Below are 23771 nucleotides of genomic sequence, written 5' to 3' on the forward strand. Positions count from 1 at the left end.
GAGAGGACACATCTGTAATAACATGGTAAAAACATCTGGCTGGTGAAAGGTCAGAAACTTTTTACTGGTTTTAATCACCTGGTCTGTTTGTTGTGATGATCCAGCTCCAGGAAAAGAAAAAAAAAACAACAACCTCCGACGCTTCGTTTGTCACAAGCAGCAGAAGTTACAGACTGTGTGTTTAAACCCACACGACACAAAAACAAACTTTGTTTGCTTTTTTTCTTTATTTTTTTTGTAGCTTTTTTTTTTATATTTAAGATTTTTTCCCTTTTTTCTTGCTATCCCTGCGTTTGGCACTACATACTTAGGGTGACATGTTAGATTGTTTTTAAAACAAACGTCTATTCAAAGCCTTCATCTTGTGGCAAGCAAAGTATGAATACAGCTAATAAAAATAAAGGTTTACATTTTTCCTCCTTACTTTACACATAAAATAAAAACAGTTTTTTGGACCCCCTCAAAAATGGGGGTATTAAAATATTTGACATTTGTATCACAAATCAATGTAATGAGACAAAAAATAAAACATAAAAACTGTACAAAAATGATAAAATTCATTTTAAAAATTCCTGCGATCAAATGATGCAAAGAGTACATAATTCTGCTTTGTTATGTTACTGACCATAAACCCTAATTAAAAGTAGATACAAGTTCACTTCTTCTGTTGGATGAAGTTCAGGTTGACTTGGTGTCGCACATGAGGGACCAGCGGGAAGTTCGGGTTTGGATGCACCACAGAACCTGAGGGAGGAGAGAATAAAAAACAAAAAAGTCCAGTCAGGTCAGTGTAAACGGGGAGCTGCTGTTTGTTTGTTTGTTTGTGTGTCTGTCTGAGCGGTGATGATGATAATAATAATAATAATAACCTTGGGCCATGAAGGGTTTGCTGGGCTGGTAGCCTCCGTTGCCCTGCTGGATGAAGTTCTGGGGCATCCTGTAGGGCCACGATGGAGACAGCGCGTACTGGGGCGTCTTGTTGTGCTCCCACAACCGAGAGCCTTGGCTCACGCCCACGAACTGGGCCGGGTGGTGTCCGGACTCTGCAGGGCACAGGACCACAACACACTCAGTGACTCACAAACAACAACAACAACAACAACAACACAGAGCTCAAAAAAACTCCAGTACCAGTGCAGGTCCAGGGTTTCAGATGTCACCCTTTGTCTAAAACGTTAATATTCATTTAAAGAGCAACTCGACACCTGAATTCAACTTTTCATGTCTTACAATTATTTCATCCAAAATGTAAAATAACATTTGAACACTGGCAGAAAAAAAAAGTATTTTCATTTAGTATTTTATTTGATGGGTGTGTGTTAACGGTTCTGTGAAGGTGTAGCGCCTCGTTTCTAAAATACACTGTAAAACTAAACATCACTTTTAATTTTTTTAAAAAGGGGAAAATAGTGTTCATTGTGTGTTTTGGGCTGTTTTAGAAGATGTTTAAATCCTCGTACACTTAGACATCAGACTGTTTGTAGGCTTCACCCTATCTGTCTTTCATCCCTGCCTTTTATTTTGCCTTTTTACTCCCTGGCTATATCGACTCTGCTCTTGTTTTAGTGTTTTATGGTTTGCTTCTATTTATTGTTTTATTGTTTCCAATTGCTTCTAAAAACAATGAAACAACAATTCTACTGTCTGTTTTATTTATTTTATTGCCATTAATTGTTTTATGTTTCTATGTACAGCACTTTGTTTTCAACTAGGGTTGTTTTAAAGTGCTATATAAATAAAATTGAGTTGAAAGTCATAACGGGACCACTTTACTGTCAGTTATGCAAATTAGCTTGAAACCGTCCTTGGTGAACTTCCTGTTTCTAACAACCATCGGACCCGATCATCATCTGGGTGGATCTTCCGTTTCCCTACAGTCTGCTCACATCTGCCACATCCCTTCGGTCTTATTTGGTTGAGTTTTATGCATTTATTGAAAATCACTGGTGTGTTTCTGTTGTTTGTTGCTGTTTTGTCCTTCATAGGAGAGAATATCAATAAACTTTTTGGTGAAATAAAAACTATAGAATACGACAGAATCATTTAATGGTCCAATAAAAAGCCTGAAGATAAAGTTTAGTGGCTCAGAACGGTCAAATTAGTGTTGAGTGGCTCTTTAAAGATCTCTCTCACACACACACACACACAACAGTGATTTAGCGCTCTAGCACTTTCCTCTCATTCTTGGTCTGTCATGAGTCATTGTCTGTCTATGATGTACTGTACCTGTCACTTCTATTGTTATTGTATTTTTTTTTTTTTTTTACCTTTTTACTGTTAGTATATCCCTGTTTACTTACATTACAATGTTAAACATTAGGGGTGGGAGAAAAAAATCGCTTCACATAAATATCGCAATATCTTTTTTGACGATTTTTTTTTTTCAAAAATCAATTTTTTTTGTTGTTGAATTTTTTAAAATATTGTGCAATGTGCATTTGTTAGCCTTTTTTACATACAGACAGTACAGGTTTTGAAAAGGGTTTAAGTTCACTTTATACTGGAGTATGTTAATTTATAGGCTCCTACAGTATTTGTGTGCAGATAAATGTTAAAAATGCAGACTAAAAATCGAGAGAATCTGCAATATCCTAGAATCGCAATTTCAATCGAATTGCCATCCAAAAAATCGTATAAGAATCGAATCGGGAGAAAAGCATATCCTCCCAGCCCTATTAAACATCAACCTTCCTAGGGACGGATGGAAATTAGCTGATGCTATAATCCTTCATATTTACATGAAAGTGTCCATTGATATGTACTGTCCCCTGATTTTTTATAATCAAAATAATTATTCATTCATATTCATTCATTACCTGACTTGACCACGGTGCCGTTGCCCATGAGCGACCCGGGTTGTGCCATGTGGTTGTGCCAGTGCCCCTCGCGGCCCGGCCCCCCGATGCCCAGCTGCCTCCCCGCCGGCTGCGCGAAGATGATGCTGGGGTCGTTCAGGTTCATGGGGCTGGGGTTGCCCCCCGAGCCCGTGGGGCTTCCGTTCCCCGACGGCGAGCGCAGGTTGAACTTGAGGCCGGGCGGGGAGGGGGCTGTGGGGGAGGACGTGGTGAGCACCGGGCCGTGGATGGGCCAGGAGGTGGAGGGGAGGTGCACCGGGTGGTGGGGCTGCCCCGGCTGCGACTGGTGGGGCTGGTGGGAGGGGAGCAGCCCCAGAGCCGTGAGCGCCCCCGGGTGGTACTGGCCGGGCAGCGACGTGGGGAAGCTGAAGAGGGAGAGGGGCACCTGGGGGTGGGCCGGCGGCTTCACCGGACCCCCAGAGCTGCTCTTACTGTGGGCGGGCTGAGGGGAGCTGGAGGCCTGCGAGGAACTCTGGGTGACGGCGGAGGGCTGGGGGGAGTAGGGCGGAGTCTGCCGACTGTCCGACTGAAAGACACAACATCAAAAATCAATTATTGTTTATATTCAGATTCAGAAATCTTCACAAATCTTCTCACTATAAATTCTCAAATAGAAGCCGGGCTTTTATTTGCTTCAACTGCCGAACTGACCCGGCTAATATTAGAGACAGGCGTCTATACGGGACATGCAGAAGCATATTGCATTCACTTGAATAAAAAAAAATCCTGTTTTTATGGGTTATTTATTTTTTGGTTTGTTTTTTTGAATACGTTTTAACTTTTTTCTGACTTTTTTTTTCTGTTTTTTGTGGTAATTTTTTTCCGACTTAGCTATTGGGGTTTCAAAATCCCGCGAGAATCTCCCACCTGCAAGTAACGTAAGGACTAATTTCAAAATAAAGGTGCTACATCAGACCACTCTGATATTTTCTGAGTGACACTCTCTGAGGTGGTGTTCTGTAGTAACAGGTAGTTTCCTTTCAATATAAACCACGAAAAACAGAAATTAATTACTCACTTTTCAAGTGAATGCAATACGCTTCCATAGGGACAGGCTTTGATTTAATTTTGAACAAATCTTATGCTCAGCAAAGATGGAAAATACAATTCTGTCAAATCGTTCTGTTCTTACTGTTTAAAAGAGTGAGAATAGAAGGAAAGAGTCGGATCCAGAGCATTTAGAAATTTAATCAGCCGCGACTAAACTTCGAAATAAATGCGGCTCCGGCTCTCAACGGGCCATGTTTTAATTTTTAGACCCGTTGAGAACTCAAGCACAAATGAAGCTGCCTAGAAAATGCACAAACGGGCGATCGTGGGCTGTGAGAGGTTTTGTACATTCACGAGAACTTGCAGAAAACAGAAAAAGACCCGGCTTCTAATTGAGAGTCAGCTTTTAGTTGAGAATTTAGGGTATTTGTTATTTTCTGAACATCGAAGCGCTGCACTCACACATTCAGAGGGCTGTCTGGTCCGTCCAGGACAGTCTGCAGCGGCCTGAGGGATGGGGATGGACTGGGAGCTGCCCATCGTTCGTACCATGTGAGGAGCTGCAACAACACCAAAAAGATGTTTGATTTTTATTGCTGCATCCAAATCAGTAGTGAATCTTTCCATATAAAGCTACTATATGTGAATGTGTTGACCGACCTTGTGCTCCGGCGGTCCTCTGTTTGAGGTGGCGGTAGTCGGGACAGTCCCTGCGTACGTGACCCATGTCCCCGCACTGGAAACACCGTCGGTCCTTCGGCTCCCGCTCCTCCTCCTTGATGTCGTCGTCCTTGTCGTTTTCCTTCTTCTTCATCCTGGAGAGGAATGAACACAGAGGATCAGTACAAATGAAAAATGATGATGCTGTAAAAGTTTCTGTTTGCTTCCAATTGAAAGCCAAAAAATGAATTTCTCTCTCTCTTTTTTTTTTGATCGAAACAAAGTGGTTCATAAACACAAAAAAGGCACATAACATCTTCAGAGCCTCGACTGAGTAAAATCCTCACTGCAAAAATGTAACTATACCTTTATCATCTGACCAAACATAATGTTTCCTCAAAAAAATAAAAATCTCCATGAATTTGTTTCACCTGTGATTTTTCCTCTGGCAGATCATTTAATAAACTTGTAGCTATAACGACGTGAGTTTGTTGTTGTTTTTTCGATCCTGGTTGCAACAGGGAAAAGAAGGCGGAGCCACAATATCAAGGTCCCGCCCACATAAACAGCCAGTTCCCATCACACCTGTCAATCATGATGACCCGCCCTCTTTTCACAGCATCAACCAAATAATTAAAACCAAACATATTGGAAGATTAAACACTTGAACATCCATCAGCAGGATCAGAAACTTCTCTGGGACAAAACTGACTTTGCGTTGTCACATCTGTGAACATGGAGGGGGCTAATGACCTGCAGCCAACACATGGATACTGGACATTATGATGTCACTGTTGCCGTGGCACCCATAGACTCACAACTACATGATATTGATTTGTATAAAACAACAGTAGTGCTGCATTACCTGTTCCTTTGAAATTCAGATGCACCAAAATAGAAGTTTTATCAACATTTTTTATAATTTCTCTGTATTTTATAGTTCATTTAATTCAATCAGGGAGAAATATTTGCATGCATTTGCAACCTGCGTCTCTTCGGGCAGTCCTTCATGTAATGTCCAATCTTCCCACAGATCCTGCAGCACCGGTCGTTGGGCGCCAGCTCACCGTCCGTCAGCACCTTCGAGTCGAAGAAGTAGTCCTGCGGCAGAGACGGGAGGACGATTCAGTAAAACCCAGTTCCCTCAGCACGAAGAGCACAGAGGAGCAAAAAATCTTAAAGTTTAATTTTTTCTATTCATTTTGTGTAAACACAGGAAGACGTGAACGACGTACCACTTCAGTGCCGGGGGCCGGGTAGAAAGGCGTACCAAACAGCTTCCTTCCATTTATAAAAGCCTTCATGATGAAGTTTGTCACTGGAGGAGGAGACGGAGGCAGCGTGAGGAGGGAGACATTTTCACATTTATTTATCAAACCCCCCCAAAAGAGAAATACTTCCAACAATAACAAGGTTTTATGAACTTTTTAAGCAGCCATCGCTCTGGACCTTTTATTCAGAGTGAATAAAAAATCCTCTATTACACATAAAATATATAATATACATTCAGGCTGAAGGGAAAATGTTTGTGAATCTGTGCAACAATATGGTTTAGACTGTATTTCCACTTCATGAATAAATGTATAACATGGCCTCTGCAGAAATACTGGCATCATGTCTGATTGACAGTTGTTTGTTTTAGTGCTTAAATATTCATGGAGAAGGGGAGCTGAATACAGCATCAGTTAAAATACTAATTATTATATGAAAAAGAAAGCAAAATAAAAAAAAACCTGTTGGACTAGATCACTTACTCTTGCGAGAAACTCCAGCACCAAGATTATGATTCAAATCAAACGGATCTGTGGAGGAAGAACAGATGAAGGCGTTAAAAGGAGAAAACTCCTAAACACGACATTATAAAGACGGAGCATTCAGCAGAAGCACATCTGCACCTTCGATCGCGATGCATTTGCTGGTCCACTGCTTCTCAAAGGTGGTGAGGCGCTTCTGCTGGCGGATGCTGATGACGTGCTCCTTGAAGTCGAACTCCTCGGTGTAAAAGCGCAGGAGGCCCAACCACAGCTCGCCGACCGACTCCGTGTTGGGCTGCTGCTCTGAGAGACGCCGGCGCTGAGAGGAGGCGGGAAAAAACACTGTTAAAACTCAGAACGACTTTTAGATAACGAACGCCAGCTCAAGTTTAAAAAAGAGACAGACTCACCAGATCTTCAAGGTTGTCGAAAAAGAAAGCGTTCCAGCCGTCGACCATCCGCTGGGGGACGGTCTGCCCATCGAAGATCTAAACAAACACGATACAGAGTTACTGCACGAAGCCAAACGCGCTTTTATCTAAAGTAAAAGCTGATTTTCTTTTCTCAATCTACAGTAATAAGATGATTGATTGATTGATCGGTGAGTGAGTGGTACCTCCTGCAGGACGGGAATAACCGGCGGCTGCCTCTGCTGCAGGAAGTAAAGCACCATCAGGATGTACGCGTACGAAGAGAGACTTCCTCTGGACGCATCTCCAATGTCGCAGCGCTGAGAGCAACAGAGGCAGGAAGGTTAGGCTCCAGGTTAGAGACAGTGACGATGATGAATCAGTATCCTCAGGCGATACTCTCAAAATCACTGCTCAGTTATTTCTATCCCATCAGTAACGTCAGTAAGTCTCTTTACCACAGGACGGAGCAATACAGAAGATCCCTTGTACCTACAGACATCAGGCTTTTTTTTTTTAATTCTACTGCAAATAGATGAGCTGCCAGACAAATGAATTTCCCGTTGCGGATTAATAAAGTAAACCTTATTCTTATTCTTAACAGTGTGTGTATATATTGTATTTACAGTTACAATTAAACCCACAATTACACTTTTTGATGTCTTATTTGTGACGCCCTTTCACGATCACAAAAAAAGTAAACCCTCAGGAGGGCAGAACGTTGTAAACACTCATCAGATATGTTGTTGCAAGGTTGGTGCTTTTGTTTAGAGTTGTTTTTATTTTGCATTTTGTCAAATTGGTACACAAAGATTAAGACATTGAAATGCAGCAGCAGATCCACTGAATCACTGCTGTGAAACTTTGTAATAATTAATAAAATCTAAGTAAGAACACCAACGTGAACATCTTGTGTGATCTGATCCCAATTGGACAAAAAAACAACAACAAACAGGTTACTGTATCAGCAGCCGCTCCGCTCTCACACACCTTTGCAAAGACCTTCATGGTGTATCCCAGGAACTGCACACGTGGATCCAGAGCTGCGTACGTAGCCAGCATCCTGGTGTTGTGTTGAGCCTGCACAGATTATCAGTCCATGTTACTAACTAATTAACAAGCAGCACTTTCAACACGTATTTTAAAAGAAAAAAAATATATATATATTTAATGTGACAGTGGAGTGAGAGGACGCTTCACTCACCAGCGTGTTATAAAGGCTGATGTCTCCCTCCAAGCCGCTCTGTCGGTGCTCAAACTTCACTATAGGCACTTTAGCTGTGGTGATAGGCAAGATGTTCCTCAGACCTGTGACGGTGAGATCAGAGCCAATCAGATTCAGTCAGTGCTAAAATATATTCCTATGCACCTACAGCGTTCGTCTTGATGGAAGACAAATTGCTGAAAAAAGAGGACAGATTTTTTCTAAAAGTGTCAAAAGTCGATGAGTCAAGTTTAATCTTTATCGTTTTTAACTTGTAAGAAATTGACTGACATTTGCTGTTCCTAAATGAAATGATATTTCAAGGTCTCTATAACCAGGCCTTAAAAATCTTTGACAAAAAGCACATACTGTTTCATCATTGTTGCATTTTAAGTAGAAACAAGATTTTATGTTTTGCAAATTTTGCAAAAATGCACTTCCTCCTGAGCCCCTCGACAGCTCCATTAAAAAGATCACACAGAGCTGAACCACAGCAGCTCTTATAAAGTGATCAATACAAATCTAATCTAAACTGTAACATCTTTAAAAGGGGGCAAACAAATCCTGGTTAATTAAATGTTAATACCTTTAAATGTCTACTTGTACCTAGCTGTACTTAATCTAATGTCTTGTTTCAATTTCTCAATTTCATAAAACCTCTTCTGGGGACAGATGTTGCAAATCAGTATCTGCTACAAACACCTGCACTGGACAGATGTTGAATATGTCCTTGTAAATTAAAACAAAACAAAACAAAAATGATCATGACTTCCTCACACAACCTGAAATGCCCCTTTAACTCACCTGTGTGCTTCTTCAGCACCTTTGCCAGGCCCTCAATGATCTCCTTACAGTTCAGCTTCTGCTCAGACAGTGAAACAATAAGAAGGGGTCACATCTCTGGTGAACATGTCTGAGTGTTGTGTACATGTTGTGTGTTTGTCGATGTTTACCTCAGCGGTCTCGTGACCCTCCAGAGTCATGCAGATGTCAAGGTCACTGTCGCGGAAACCGAAACCGTTTTTGGAGGAACCAAACAAGCAGAGCTGAGCTTTATCTGTGGAACCACACACAGGGAGAAATGATCATTTCTATACAACATATACACAATATAATAAATATAGAAGCGCTGCATCGAATGCTGCTGTTTCACAATAAAAGCCTTCCAGGAGAGATATTGCATCTTGTTGTTTCTCACCGTTGTACTCCTTCCTGATGAACCTCTCCAGGCCGAGGAGGATCTGCTCCCTCTTCTGCTGCTCCACAAGCGAAGGTGACAGTTCATCTACAGACAGCAGAACAGACGCTCAGTCACACAGAGCTGCAACTTATTTATTCATGAGTAGAAGTTTAAGTTACGGGTCAGTTTTTAAGTTTGACCTCACACTCTTTAGCCACCAATATCTAATCAGTTAACCCGCGAGTAAAGGTGAACAGTGAAACTCCCCTCAAGGTGTTGCAGATATTGGGTTCACATGGACAAAACCCCACTTCGAATCAGGTCATCCTAGAGTCCTTTTAACTAATGTGCCGAATCTGAATCAGTTCTGACAAGGTTTTTACATAAAAAGGAGGAATAATGTTCTGCAGATCAATCAGTAATAACAGATAGCAGCTAAAATGACCTAAATATTGATTATTATGATTGAGTATTGTGGTTTTTCAGGCCACTGTTCCTCGTTCATGTCACACTAAAGTAGATAAGATCAGATCCATTCACCTAAATATCAACTATCAGTGTTTTAGAGTGTGAAGTGTAGTAAAAGTCAGAGCGTGAGCGTCGACTACGTACAGTAGCACAGTTTACAGAGCCCGTCCAGGATGTCCCTGAAGCGCTCGTTCATCGGAGGCAACGGCTTCAGCTCAATCTTCTTAAAGTCCTCGGGACACTCGTCCTTCAGGTGACCGTCTCGTTTGCAGATGCTGCACACGACAGTTGGAGGCTGGAGGGGGGTGGGTTGGGGAGAGGAGAAAAGGAGTCCAGATATTGTGATGAACAGCTTTTAACCAACACACACACACACACAGAGTGGCTGCGTCTCAATCCACAGGCTTCATCCTTCACATGTTACATCACAGCAGCGTGACAAGGCTGTCGGGTTTCTAACGCTCCTTCATTTCCAGGGTAACAAAGGATCCCACAGGTGAATCCTTCAACCTGTCCCCAGACTCACTGGACACCAGTGATCCATCACTTTAAAGAGACAACAGACTACGCATCTACAATAGTGGCTGAGGATAAATAGATCAGACCACCAACATGTCAGCCTGTCAGAAATATTATTACATAATCACCTGATCATAATTATTTTGCATAATGGTTAAAATCGTTTCTATTCATCTGTATAAAAAAACAGCTGGATGAAACCAACAGAAATGTCACATTTCCATCACTAGTTCTTGGTGTCATTTTACACCATTTGAGATTTGACTGATCCTCTTTCAATGACATCATTATGATGCACCTCCTTCTTCCTCTGCTCTGGTTTAATGACATATGAGTGGAGCCACAAACTGTTTATCTCGAGGAGCTTCATTTCTAATATTCGATGAGCATCTATTGACATCAGCATCATGGATTTAGCTGCAAAGCCAATAACTGGCTCTACTTCTCCTTCAAAAAGTGTGTGTGTGTGTATTATTACACTGTACAGTTAAAGCTTTTACTATGACAGCAGCATAAAATAATCAGAAAGAGATAATTAAATTGTTAATCACAATTATTTGTATAGCGATCAATCGTCAACTAAAACCTTATGATTGTGACAGCCCTACCTACATTACACTTCTACAGGGATGCAGCCTCTGAATCACCCCAGATAATAAGTGCAAGATATTTGCATAAATAACAATTTGCAAAAACAAAAGTTCCAAAATTTCGAAATAAAATTTGTGAAGAATCCGTAACGACTGAAGGTGTTTTCATTAAAAAAAGAGGTTAAAGGAAATTGCCATCATTTGTAAATAAAGCACTTAAGACTCCTCCAACACTGCAGCTAGAAAAACTCTACAATAATCTACAACTTGACCCTGCTTCAGCCTCTGACACATAACTGAGTGGTGACTTCATCATAGTTACCTTCCCACCGGTGAAAAGCATCTTATCGAACACATAGTGCAGATCCTGTGGTGCGACGGGCCCGTCCTTCTCTGGAGCACCGGTTTCATCCTCGTCCTCCTCATCATCCTCCTCCTCCTCCTCCTCCTCCTCGTCCTCTTCATCCTCCTCCCCCTCCTTGTCACTGTCCAGCAGGCCGTTGGGGGAGACAGACGGTTTGAGGTCCTCGTTGAGAACCATGTCCATGAGGCGAGCGTCTAAAATCCTCTCATCCTTCTTCCTGGACGGATCTGAACCATCTTCGTCGTCGCTGTCAGGCTCCTCGTCCTCCCTCGGATTTTTCCCACCTTTCCCGTCTGCATCTTCGTCGTCTTCTTCCTCTTTCCTCTCAGTCCCCTCCAGTTTAGCGCTTTGCTTGCCTGCCTTCTTGCCCCTGTGCCGGCCCCCGGTGCCCCTCCGCTGGGGGCACGCAAAGTACTTGTAAGCTGTGCGGAAGCGCTCCTGGATGTACTCGAACACCATTTGGCTGTTCAAGCTTCGTGCAACATTTCTCTTCAAGGCAAAAGGATCTGAAGAGAAAGAGGAAGAGGAGAAAAGAGCACGCCGAGTGAATTTCTGTTTTATCTCCAAAGTAGGGCTGCGCGGTATGACCTAAAGTTCATATCACGGTATAAATCGAATCCCTTCACGGTAACGGTATATATAGTATATATCGCGGTATAAATTTAAGTGTAAAAATTATAATGGACGTGTTTCTGAATTTGTTTTGTAGTCCTATAGCAAAGCTTTTTTTAAAGCAATAATGTAATTTTTAGAGCATTTATTGTGCAGAAAGCAGATCTCAAAACTCAAAATTAAAACCAGCACTTTATGGTGCAAATAACAATGCCATAAATGGTCAAATTGCTGGTGTTATGTTTGTTTGCTGTCATTGTCACTCCACACATCTTGCAACTTATCTTTTTCTACTCAACATCCGAGACACACACACACACACACAGAAACAAGAGTGTGTTTCATGGTGAGCGAGATGTGAGATTGTTTTGGAGTCTCCGGTTGCTATGAATACGGTACGTGTTCTCTCTACGAGGTTCATAAAGTCGCCGACTTTACTTTCACTTTCGTCAACTTACCAACTGTTGCTTTACAGCTGAACCGAATCCAAATCACGGACGTAGCAACGCTTTTTAACAAGCTCTCCTGCTCCACTGTCTCTGAGGCAGGTGCAATGACGTCATCGACGATAGGACGGTAGAACTCAAATCTCTACCGTGGGCCAAATTTTCCACCGTCTACCGCAAATACCACTTATACTGCGCAGCCCTACTCCAAAGCTGTAAAAGTGAGATTTCCCCAAACAAGAGAGATGTCTTACCTTCGATAGCGAGCCTGCGGCGAGGCCAGTTCTTTACCTCCCTGGAGAGCAGTACCTTTAAGCGGATGCTAATGATATATTCCTCAAGAGCAAACTCCAGTGTGTAAAAACGCAAGAGCTCCAACCACAGCTGGCCCAGCGGCACACCTTTACCGTGGTCAAAGGTCAAGCGGGACTTTGGAGAAAAAGTAAAAAAAAAAAAGGTAAAAGGTAAAAAAAAGGGAAATAGAGATCATGAACATGTGCAGTGGAAGATCTGAATCAAAGGCAACATGAAGTGTCCCTGTGCAGCGACACAGCGATGCCGTAGCAGCAGCCTAGTGACTCACCTGGCCCTTAAAGCAAAAATTATCTTCATATTTATGCTGCTCAGGTCTGGATCTGGCGTCTCCTCGGGCCTCGTTCCTGTTCTCCCCTCGTCCCTCCGTGGTGCTCGGAGGTCTGTGCTCCCAGCGGACAAACGTGTCCAGAGAGATTCCAGTCAGGTGATACTCGTCCACATGTTTCACGTCGAAGCCCTCGATCTGAAAGAGGAGAGGGAAGTCAACTCACTAATCATCAAGACCAGATATCTGAGGGTTTTTTTTTTAAAGGCTCTGTGACAGAAGAAGAGTTTTTATAGATAGAGAAAGAGATATAATGGGGAAAAATAAGGCCTGTGTTGTTAAAGGGGTAGTTCAATATTTTGGCAAATTGGCCCATTGCCATAATCCCTATAGTCTTGGGAGTAGGTTTGTTAACTTTAATTGTCAGTGCAAGCTAAAAGACATTACGAGACGGAGTTGTTTTAGAGGTAAATACATGCAAAACCACTGATGCGCGTTCCTGTTGGGGGCAGTTTTTCAGCAAGCAGTCTCTGCTTTTACCTCTAAAACAACTCTGTCTCGAAACATTCTGTTATTATCTCATAGCCTGGTGAATGTGCAGGTCACAACTTGTCCACCAGAGCATTTTGGAGTTGTTGGATTGTGTATTTGATGAGTTTGATGAGGGGAAACCAAGAAATCCCATTAGCCTCCGTAGCGTAGCTCTGAGCAGCTCGCGGCTCTGCTCCGCCGTTCTAAAAATAGCTTGCACCGACAATTAAAGGTAACGAACCTACTGCTAAAACTATAGGGATTATGGCAATGGGCCAATTTGCCAAAATGTTGAATTATCCCTTTTAACAAGCCTCAGTCTGATGGTGGCATTTCTGCAGTGTGTTCAGAAAGTGTTCAGACCCCTCCACTGAATTACGACAAAGTAAAAATTGTTTTGTATATAAATACAAATAAAGCCTTTTAAATGGGACATGTCACGTTCAGGGACCTCGTGCCCCGTAGGAGGACACAACTTCATTATAAAAACAAAAACTAGGTGTGTATCAGTATTAAATGTGTGAAACCACATTTGGTTCAACTGGCACAACGAGACTGACCTGACTCTCTGACATTTTTCAAATTGTTGTTTGTTTTGTTTTTGTATAATGCACCCAAGGTTCAAGCGTGACTCCTGGGAACTTTTGATCATTTAAGCAATTACATCATTCTTCACACTCTGCATCTCACATTCATCATCAGCTCTGTGAGCAGCCGGCAGCACAAACAGCCTGAGGGTCTAAAAAAAACCCCACAGTGTTCACCTCAGGAGGGAAAATGTTTCCATTTAATCTGACACAAATAACACAGAGGAGTTCCTCCTGTGCACGGCAACAGCTCCCAACAGTGACGGCAGCAGTGATCAATCTGATCTCAGTTAAATGGGTCATGTCATTATTTTTATATAACTTGTGGCAGCGTCGAATCACTTCCTTCATTAATATGCAAATATATGGAACATGGTGCTAAAAAAAATTCATTTCCCTGCTCATAATGAGACAGATGAACATGCATCCTGAGCATTACACCAGGCTGTAACACTGACATTAATAACTGTATTCTATTTTACCAAAAGAGAAACCTATTTAAAAAATGCATTTCATCAATATGATCATCTCTCGTTGAGAGGGAAATTAATAGTATAGAAAGTGTAATTAATTAACCTCTACTGCCTGAAACAACATAAATGAGCAAATCTTTAATTATTGTAGATATATGAGGATCTAACAACCTGCTGCCTTATTTCAATTTGAACACTTGTCATTATCATAAAATTAGTTCAAAAAGAGTTTTTGGTGTAAGAGACACTTGACCCACCCAGCGGCCCAGGTAGACGGGGAGGATGGGCTCTTTCCTCTGCTGCAGGAAGAAGATGACCATGAGGGCGAAGGAGTAGGAGGGGATGCCGCCTTCGGCCTGGCAGTCGATGTGACACAGCTGCAAGGATGAAAATACAAAAATATTTTGATAAAATATAAAAAAGTGACATCATGTGTTTGTGCAGAAACAGAAAAAACAAATTGGTAAGAGAAAATTAAGGAGACTACATGAGCTGCTTTAAAATCCAATGCGTCCATTATCACTACTGTGTGAAGTCGTAAATGTCATTTAAAATCCATACTCATGAATAAAACACAGAAGAACAAGGTTAATAAGACGTACCCGTGCCCAGTAGCGGAAAGACAGCACCAGTGGAACCAGTCTGGGCTCCAGTTTAGCCAGAGCTGCCAGGTGATTGGTGGTGAGACAGGCGACATCATTACCTGCGCTGACTTTACACAACAGCCCGCTGCACAGATACAGAAAAAAAGACAACAATGCAAGGTTGAAAAAAAACACAACTTGATGTGATGTGTGAAAAATAATCATTTAAAATGCTCAAATTCAGACACGCTCACCTGCTAACATCCCGACAGAACACCGCAGGAACTTTGGCGTGAAAATCTGACTCCACCTCGGAGAACTCCGCTGAAAAACAGACAAAAAAGTTAAAATATTGGAAGATATTTATATAATAAATAATAATCTAACAGCTCTAACAACAATAAAACATATCTGACCTGCAAGAAAAATTTGAAAATGCAACACTTACAACAGTTTTTGAGGATTTCCAGCACTTGAATCAAGACTTCAGGTTGTGTCATCTGTGCAGACAAACAGAGATATCGAGTGAAGTGAATAGATTTTTTGAGAAGAAACACGTCGCCGCCTCGTGAAAGAGCCGAAGCCGACTTACAGAGGAAGGGTAGGTGACATCGATGTTGATGTCACTCGACTTGAAGGCAAAGCGGGTGAGACATGAGCCGTAGAGACGGAGAGCGCAGGCTGGAAAACCAAAGGAAAGACAATGGGAATTATTTATATGCAGTGTTTTCTTACACACACACACACACACACACACTAAACCTTGTGACAAACGTGTGACGACTTGGCTGAGGTAAACATAGACCAACCTGAGAGGTGCCTCTTTATGATCTCTTCCATCCTGACGACCACGGCCTTCCGGACCTCGAAGTCCTCCTCCGAGATCCCGTGCTGTCGGGCTGTCTCCCGGACGGCCGCGTCCACGGCCTTCAGCTGAGCAGCGGAGGGCGGAGGGAGCGCGCGCAGCTCGTTCTCCTCCTGCTTTTCCTGCACGATATGTAAAAAAAAAATCCTGGATTATAAATCGTTACTATAATTCCAAGGTGTATTTAATGAATTGCAAAAGTTCAAAGCTGCTCCTCGTACCATGATGTTCTTCTTGTGTCTCTTCTCCTTGATGTGTTTGTGTGCTCCTTGGATGTTCTCAATGTGCACAGAACAGAGCTTGCATAAGTATTGATAGTTTGGGTACTCGGGGGACTGCTGTGGAAACACAGAGGGAGGCAAAAACAATCACTTTACACACATTTTTCAGCAGAAGAGGAGTTTAACTTATTATGATAAAAAAGAATAAAATCCCCATTTCTTTTTGTTTTCACCCTAAACAAGAACTACGAGTCCTACAATCTTAAAGTCTTGCACAAAAACAACAGGAGCTATCTGCTCTTGTGTGCAGGTTTTTTTTTTTTTTTTAATCCGTTTTTTTTTTGGGGGGGGGCACCATATTATTATTCCTTATTAGATATAATCTGTTATTTATCAGTATAAAGATCCCCTCCAGACGTATACTGTATATATATTTTGTTTTACCATTAAATTGGCTAAAATTTTATTTTCATTTTAGAGCCGTCTCCCTCAACGAAAAGTCTGAATTTCAAAAGTTTAATTCCTAGACACAACACGTCCTCTATTTGAATGAGGAGTCTGTTTTCTATGTTTGAGCCCCGGAGGCGTCAACTCGCCACGTGAAGTGATGCAGCAGAGAGACTTTCAACCTAGCCGAGATGTTTGATCAGGTCATGAGAGAAACCAGAGACGGCGAGTGGGAAACGTTCACATCAGAGGGTGAGAACTGCTTTTTCCTTCAGCCATTTTTTTGCATTTTTAAAACAAGAATGAAAAGTTATTGCTTATTTTTCTCTGAATCAATCTGCAGCTGTAGGCGGCAATCGACTGTTTTTCCCTGAATAAAGAATCTATAACAATATGTTTAATTTACAACAATATCAAACTCAGAGAAGCAGCAGATTCTCATGTTTTGGGTTAAGTTTCTATTTACTGATGAACATCATGGAGTCTAACCTCCTCATGTAAATCCTTTGATCACCTGTGATTGTTCAGCTGTTTTCACCGTTTACTAGATGAGTCTGACAAATACGCAAATTGCAGACACAAACACCCGACCCCCCCTCCCCCCTCCTGTACACACCGACTTTCTATACATTTTGCATGACTGGACTGTTTCCTCACTTTCAGCAGGCGGTGGATGTAGTCTCTGTAGAGGCGCTCCTCTGCCTGTCGGAGGCCCAGCTGCTGCTCTGTGAGGGGCCCGTCCTCCGCGGGGGGCCTCCCCTCTGTGCCCTCTTCAGCCGACTGGTGCATCAGAGCTGCAGCTCTCGCCCCTGTTCGACAACAAAGACAGAAAGCAGTGAAGTGAAGCAGAGTCAGAGCAGGTTCCCACTAGGGATGTCATGATTACTTGTTTTCACAATTAATCGCGGTATTAAACGCCACAATTAATTTAATCGTAAAGATTTCCAAATACCGTCACTTAAAAGATTATGTTGGAAACACAGAGGCAGATGTGCACCAAAGTAAAGGTAAATGTAAGAAATACTGGTCCATTTACCTAATGTAACATACAATTGGTAGGAATTTACAATGACAATTACAATGGTACCTTATTTTGTACATTTAATCAGTTTGTTTCTGTTTATTCCTCTCTCTCATTCTCTCTCCCAGAAATCTGATTTAAAGATGTGCAGTCCACGGCTCTAACTAATGAAATCATATCTTAAATGCTTAGAAATGTTAACAAATTTATCATAGAATAGCACAAACATGTTTGTTCTTTTGTTTTTTGTTTTTTTTTGGAAACGAAATCCTTCGCAGGGTCTGAAAAAGTCAAATAGAGCTCTGGTAGCTGATGTCATGATGAGATAATAAATCACTTTCCAGGACAACTCAAGCTTTTCCAGGACATTTGACTTTGTTTGTTTTCCAGATTTTCCAGGACACGTGGGAACCCTGAGGTTGTGACGACAGAGTGACAGTCATCTCAGGAACGTAAAAAAACAAAACTAAGGGGCGGTGCGTGGCGCAGTAGTGGTTAAAGCGGCCGCCCCATGTAGAGGCTACAGTCCTCAACGCAGGCAGACCTTTCCTGCATGTCATTCCCCCTCTCTCTGCCTCCCCCTTTCCTGTCTATCTATCTATCTACTGTGCTATCAAATAAAAAGGCAAAAAAAGCCAAAAAATATACCTTTAAAAAAAAAAAAAACTAAAAACCCAACCCACCATGGGGCTTCTCCCGGGCTGGAGCGGTGGCGGAGCTGCGGGCCGGCTCCGCCAGGCCTCTCTCAGGTGTGCAGGGCACCACAGGAGAGTGGGTCTCTCTGTTTGCCGAGGGGCTGCTGTCTGCAGACACAGACGCCCTGGAGTCTGGAGCCTGCGTCGCCAGCTGCTGCTGCTGCTGCTGCTGCTGCTGCTGCTGCGAACTCGCCACTTTGCCTTTGCCTCTCTCCCCGGAGCTCGTCCTCCCGCTCAGCCTGGTCAGCCTGGACGCCCGTCCTCTCCTCTTGTCCTGCGGGACGCCGTCCCGGTCCGCAGAGGTCTTGCCCTGCCCGCGGCCCCCCTGGCTGCCTACGCCGTGGTCATCCTTCCCGGCGGTGAGGTTGCGGGCCGCGGGCCGGACGCCGTCTCTCTGCGCCAAAGCCTCCTTGTTTGACTTCTCGTTGGCCGAAGCTTTGCCTCCTCTGGGCTGAGAGTGTTTGACTGATTTCACTGGACTTATGGACTCATCCATCCCTCCTGTCCTGCTGCTGCTGTCCCTGGTGGAGTCGACACCTCGCTGAGGATCACCAGGGAGGCAGGCCACCTGAAATCTAGAGTCAGGAAAAGAGAGTGGGGGGGAAAAGCACATGAGTCAAGATAAGACAAAAATCAAAAAACATAATTGTTGCATCTTGTCAGTTCAAGCGAAGACAAACTTACAGTGCATTTACTTTACTAGAATATTGTGTGCATGAATTATTATCCCTCTCTCCTTGAAAAGAGGAATCATTTTCATGTTTTCTTTTTCCTTGAAATGAAACGCAACTCTAAGATTCCTCTTTCCACGGAAAGGAGGAGTCATAATCAAATGAAGGTAGAGACAGAAAGAGGAAGGACAGAGTGAAAAATATTAACAAAAGGCCTTGTACTAACTGGTGCAAGTTGTGATATCAGAGCAGAAACATCTCTCTGTCTGAGACAATGTATTAAAAAATATAGAAACATGTTACATGCTCAGACCCAGAGGGAGTAGGAGGAGAGTTTAGGTCCAAAACTACAGAAAGTAACTTTATTGTTCTGAGTTTCTGCTGCAAAGGGCAGCGAGTGTGGATCTGAGGGCTCTAACAGGGACAAACCTTTGAATCAAAGAGTGGAAGGAAAGTCGATTAATACTTTTATCCTGAACCTGAACAGGAAGCCAGGAAGTGCAGAAACTAAACTGATACAAGACTTTTCTTTTTCCTTGTTCCAGATAAAACTCAGTTTGAACTGTTTAAACTTTTAAAAGGGCAGACCTGAGAGCAGCTATTATATACAGTATATTTTATGACCCTTCTTTGAACTTGTTTGTGAAAAGCGAAGCAGAAAATAAAGTGGCAACAGTTGTGATCACTAATCAATTGCTCAAGTCTTTCAGTCAAGTTAAAATGTCAAACATCTTCTAGTTTTTAATTTCTCAAAACAAGAAAACATCACTGTCTTCATTTTAAAAGCTGGAGGATTAACTGATCGATCAAAATAATATATAATAATATTGGAAATAGTTAGCAGCTGCATCTTAAATATGCTGCTTGTCCTAAAGTGTACTGTATGCCACTACGCATCAGTGAAAAGAGGAATCTCATTAAATCAGGTGAAGTCTTTAAAATGAAAATAATGGTGGTGTTAAATGACTCATTAAACACAAGTGCACTCAGATGTTATTGTAATGTACTTCTCAAATGTACTTAATAAATCAAAGTGAAAGTGTTGTGTGTGCAGCAGACGAGTGGCTCCCATTTACTTTGTGTTATCATCATCTTTATTATTAGATTACGTTGCCAGATTGTTTAAATTTATGTATTTTATTGTTGTAGCTGCTCAGAGTGGAGCTCATTTCATCATCTTTATTTACTGTTATCACGTCTAGTCAAGTGGTTCCCAACCTAGGGGCCCGGCCCCGTCAGAGGGTCACCAGAGACATCTGAGTGGTCCTGAGATGAATAATGGAAATAGAAAAAATGAATTTATTTTTGGTCCATTTCTTTTTAGTAAACATTATAGATATCTACCAATTAGCCTTGAACAATTATCACATTTTCTTTTTTGAGTTTATATTGTGTAAAGTGATGATATTTTCAAATACTGAGATGACTTATTTGTCTTTTCCATCCAAGTCTTCTGTAAGACTGAGCAGAGGACCAATGACAAAAAATCAAACTATGGCATCACATCATAATAAACGAATACATGAAATACAGAAACAGCCCAATCCATTCTAGTTAAGTCCCTTAATAAAAAGTGGAAATACAGAAGACAAAAAAGTAAAGAAAAACATATTAAATTTACATTATACAAATGATGAACTTACAGGAGAGAGAGGGGCCTTATCAATCTTGATCCTGTTGCAGTCTAATATAATATAGAAAGTAATTCTTCTCATCCTCAACATATGATGAGTAATGTTATTTAAATACAAAAACAAGAGAACAAGTCTCATCTAATACAGGCACGAGGCAAAATGACTGAGAACCACTGATTTAAAACCTCAACAATGCTTTATATTTTAAATGTATACTATACGCCAAGTGTTATTTTTTATTTTATTTTAAGTACTCATATCCATGTGAGTTAGATAAATGTAGACAAATACAATGACACAATGGCATGTTAGAAAAAGAAGTAGCATAAAATTTAAAGTAAATACTTAAGTGAGTATAGTGTACTGGAATAAATATCTATACTTTGATACTTTCCACTATTTCTGAACACAAACGCACCTTTTAGGAGCAGACGCCTGATGTTGAGTCCAGGTCAGTTTCAGGGTTTAAAATGCTAAATGCTGGTTTTTATCGTCGCAGCCTTTTGGAGATCATTTCATCTTCCACTTGCTTCATTGTTCACATTAAAAGAAACTTTGACCAGGAGTGCCCAAACTTTTGCATGTCATGCCACTGTAACTGAATGATGAGTGTGTGTTTCAGTTGAAAGGAAACAGAAACTGAGGCAAAGGCTTTATAGACTCACACTCATGTCTCCGTCAAGCTCAGGATCTTTCTGCAAATGTCTCTCTTTCTCAAGTCCCTCGCTCACTTTGGTTCATATGATGTAATTCAATAACATTAAGATAATTAAAAATGCTCTATAAAAGTATAGCCTATATGCTTTTGTAACTATCTGAAAAACGTGGTTGCACCAGTGTCAATAGTGGGAGTGTTATTCTGTCCAATCCACACTTTGTCTCATAGATTTTATATAAAATTTTCTTTTCTTTTCAGCTGAGCAATAATGTAAATATCAAGTCACACAATTATTATTATTAGTATTATTATGAGGACTGGTACTGACTACAATAATGGTCTTAAAAATGGTCTCGCATTGGTTTGGTCTCGACCCAGTGGTGTAGTCTGTATGTGATACTCAGGTATAACTTACTCACTGAAAATGCATTAATATTTCAGTGTAGCCACTACAACAGAACTATCTAGCTAGATACAGGTCAAAACAGTGTATACCCACCTAAAAAAGCAGTAGCCTTTACCCACTACAACACTGTTTTGACCCCTCTTGGTCTTGGTCTTGATTACAACACTAGTGTTTTAGGTGAAAGGAAACAGAAACTGAGGCTTTATAAAAGACTCCAACACAACACACACACACACAACGGGACTCCACAAACCAACGTTAACGTTAGCTCAACAACTTCATAAACAAAAAAACAAAAAACAAAAGCACGCAGTTATAGAGAGATAAATAAAATAAAATAAAATAAATTGCTCACCATTAAAACCAAACACCGTTTCCTGTGTTGTACGTTACGAAGGAGATCCGGGCGTCGCGGACTTCCAGGGACAGGCGCCCTCCCGTTAGCCGTCTCCCCCCCTCAGGGTGAGCTCACTGCCGTTAGCCGCCGCCGCTGTTGCCCGGTCGTTTATGCTAAGCTAACGAAGCTAACGGGGAAATAAATAATACTGGCACCCAGCTGCCACCGACCGGATCATTAAAGGCAGGGAGGAAACCGCTTGGACCATTTCATCACACACACACCACGGGATTAAACTGAAGCGTTAACTTACTTCGGAGCTCTAAAGTAGATTTCGGGGTTATTGTTGTTGTGTGGCTGTCTCCATACTAGTTCTGCAGTTATACATAATGTTTTTCAGATCCCACGGCCCTGGTCAAAACAGCAGCCATTGACGCCATGTTAATACATTACCCCGCTGCATTGTGGGAGTGCCAGTGTGATGATGATGAAGAGGAGAAGAGGGGCGTGCGGCGAGCTGCGTTCACGTACCCTCCGGAATCTTAAGTGACTGTCCTTTTCTTTCTTTCTTTCTTTCTTTCTTTCTTTCTTTCTTTCTTTCTTTCTAAATATTGTATTTATTACCCTTCTACACATCGCTATTTTTAATGTGTTATTGATTATGTTTCATGTGCCCATTGACAGAAAAGTTGTGAAATAGCAAAGTAGCCTAAGCCTAGTAGCCTAAATAAAAGTTGTGTTAAAACTAAAAAAAAAAAAATCTTTCTTTCTTTCTTTCTTTCTTTCTTTCTTTCTTTCTTTCTTTCTTTCTTTCTTTCCACAAGCAACAACTTGTTTCTGATGTTTTATTTATCAAAATTTATGTTTACGAAATATTTTATTAGCCTACCCATCAACACATGTTGTTTTGACTGTGACTGTGCTCTTTCCACAAGCAACAACTGGTTTTCTGATATGTTTTATTTACCAAAACTTAGCCTATGTTTACAAAATAATATATTTATTATTATCCACATTGCTGTTTTGACTGTGACTGTCTTTTCTTTCTTTCTTTCTTTCTTTCTTTCTTTCTTTCTTTCTTTCTTTCCACAAGTAACCACTTTTTTCTGATATGTTTTATTTACCAAAACGTATGTTTACAAAATATTATATCTATTACCCTTCACACATTGCTGTTTTATGCTATATGAATAATTAATCAATAACTTTAGCTCTCAAGGGGGAATGAAAAGCAGTCCACTAATAGTAGTTATCTCTTTTCTCTTCATACATCTACACCAGATCTGATGGAAATGGCAGAAAACATATTTTAAAGTTTGAGATAAGTCATGTTTTGTCTAACATCAATTAGTATCTAGACTTTTATTTTGTGCATAAGGATAAACGCAGCTATTTGTTGTTGTTTTTTAAATGTCCTGTATCATGACAAAGTCTTTGAAAAAAAAATATTCTGGATAAAGGGTCATACAACACACAAAAAGTAGTATAATAGCTCTCTGAGGACCACTTCATTGGCAAACAGTATGTAGGCCATTCATCCAGACTTGGGCTAAAATTCCCAAACACAAGATGTAACCAAAATACTCTTGTCTTAAGTCTGTGTAATTACTCTGGCTGGGAAAGTCACACTAATGAGACCCAGTTTGTGTAAACTTCTCTCAGAGAGGAAGAGCATTCACAGGATTTTGCTCTGTTTTAGGACTGTGTTCATTTGTGTTTTTGTTTTTAATTCTAGGAAAAAGTAGGCCATGGTGTGCATGCTTTCATCAGCCTAATGAGCTGAGAGTAAGAGGTGGAAAAGTTTTTGTTCCACTTCCAATTCATCTCCATCCAAAACGCCTTCAAAATAAAAGCTTGAGAATTGCACAGACGAATTAAACTATATTTTATTTCAATGTCATGCTTCAGTTCAAGGTCAAATATCTCATTGTCAGATTTGTTTTGACTGTTTCCTCTTTCATCTTAGCCAAACATGGCACACATTTTATCAGACTGTCATATTGCCATAA

At 41.3% G+C, this 23771-nt stretch overlaps 1 protein-coding gene across 3 annotated transcripts; it reads right to left on the minus strand.

The window, feature by feature from the left end:
* Positions 1-326: 326 nt before the first annotated feature.
* tut4 (terminal uridylyl transferase 4) lies at positions 327-22218 on the minus strand. 3 transcript variants are annotated; one of them, XM_085775115.1, is made up of 30 exons: positions 22076-22218; positions 18045-18631; positions 16998-17149; positions 15894-16010; positions 15617-15794; positions 15400-15488; positions 15256-15307; positions 15062-15131; positions 14826-14952; positions 14481-14600; positions 12636-12830; positions 12307-12481; positions 10953-11500; positions 9666-9816; positions 9072-9158; positions 8827-8930; positions 8678-8735; positions 7874-7977; positions 7660-7749; positions 6876-6989; positions 6670-6747; positions 6401-6578; positions 6260-6307; positions 5741-5823; positions 5491-5606; positions 4506-4660; positions 4308-4405; positions 2817-3381; positions 870-1043; positions 327-744 (listed from the first exon to the last, which is right to left on the minus strand). In XM_085775115.1, the coding sequence occupies exons 2-30, from the start codon at positions 18550-18552 to the stop codon at positions 656-658; spliced, it is 4623 nt and encodes a 1540-aa protein (XP_085631241.1). In that variant the 5' UTR covers positions 18553-18631; positions 22076-22218; the 3' UTR covers positions 327-655. The 3 variants fall into 3 exon arrangements, with proteins under 3 accessions (XP_085631241.1, XP_085631242.1, XP_085631239.1); XM_085775116.1 differs by having other exon boundaries at positions 3288-3381; positions 21781-22218; XM_085775113.1 differs by having other exon boundaries at positions 21781-22218.
* Between the last annotated feature and the right edge of the window lie 1553 nt (positions 22219-23771).

This window comes from Trachurus japonicus, chromosome 4 (genome assembly GCF_045865225.1).
Source record: "Trachurus japonicus isolate A0001 chromosome 4, Traja_1.0".
Classification (NCBI taxonomy): Eukaryota; Metazoa; Chordata; class Actinopteri; order Carangiformes; family Carangidae; genus Trachurus; species Trachurus japonicus.

Excerpts from the sequence above, each read along its gene's own strand:
- tut4 (XM_085775115.1), bottom strand. The coding sequence starts at position 18,552 with ATGGATGAGTCCATAAGTCCAGTGAAATCAGTCAAACACTCTCAGCCC. Across the intron at positions 8,736-8,826 it reads AGGGTCACGAGACCGCTGAG|AAGCTGAACTGTAAGGAGAT; the intron begins GTAAACATCGAC and ends CTGTCTGAGCAG. Across the intron at positions 7,978-8,677 it reads GGTGCTGAAGAAGCACACAG|GTCTGAGGAACATCTTGCCT; the intron begins GTGAGTTAAAGG and ends TCACCGTCACAG.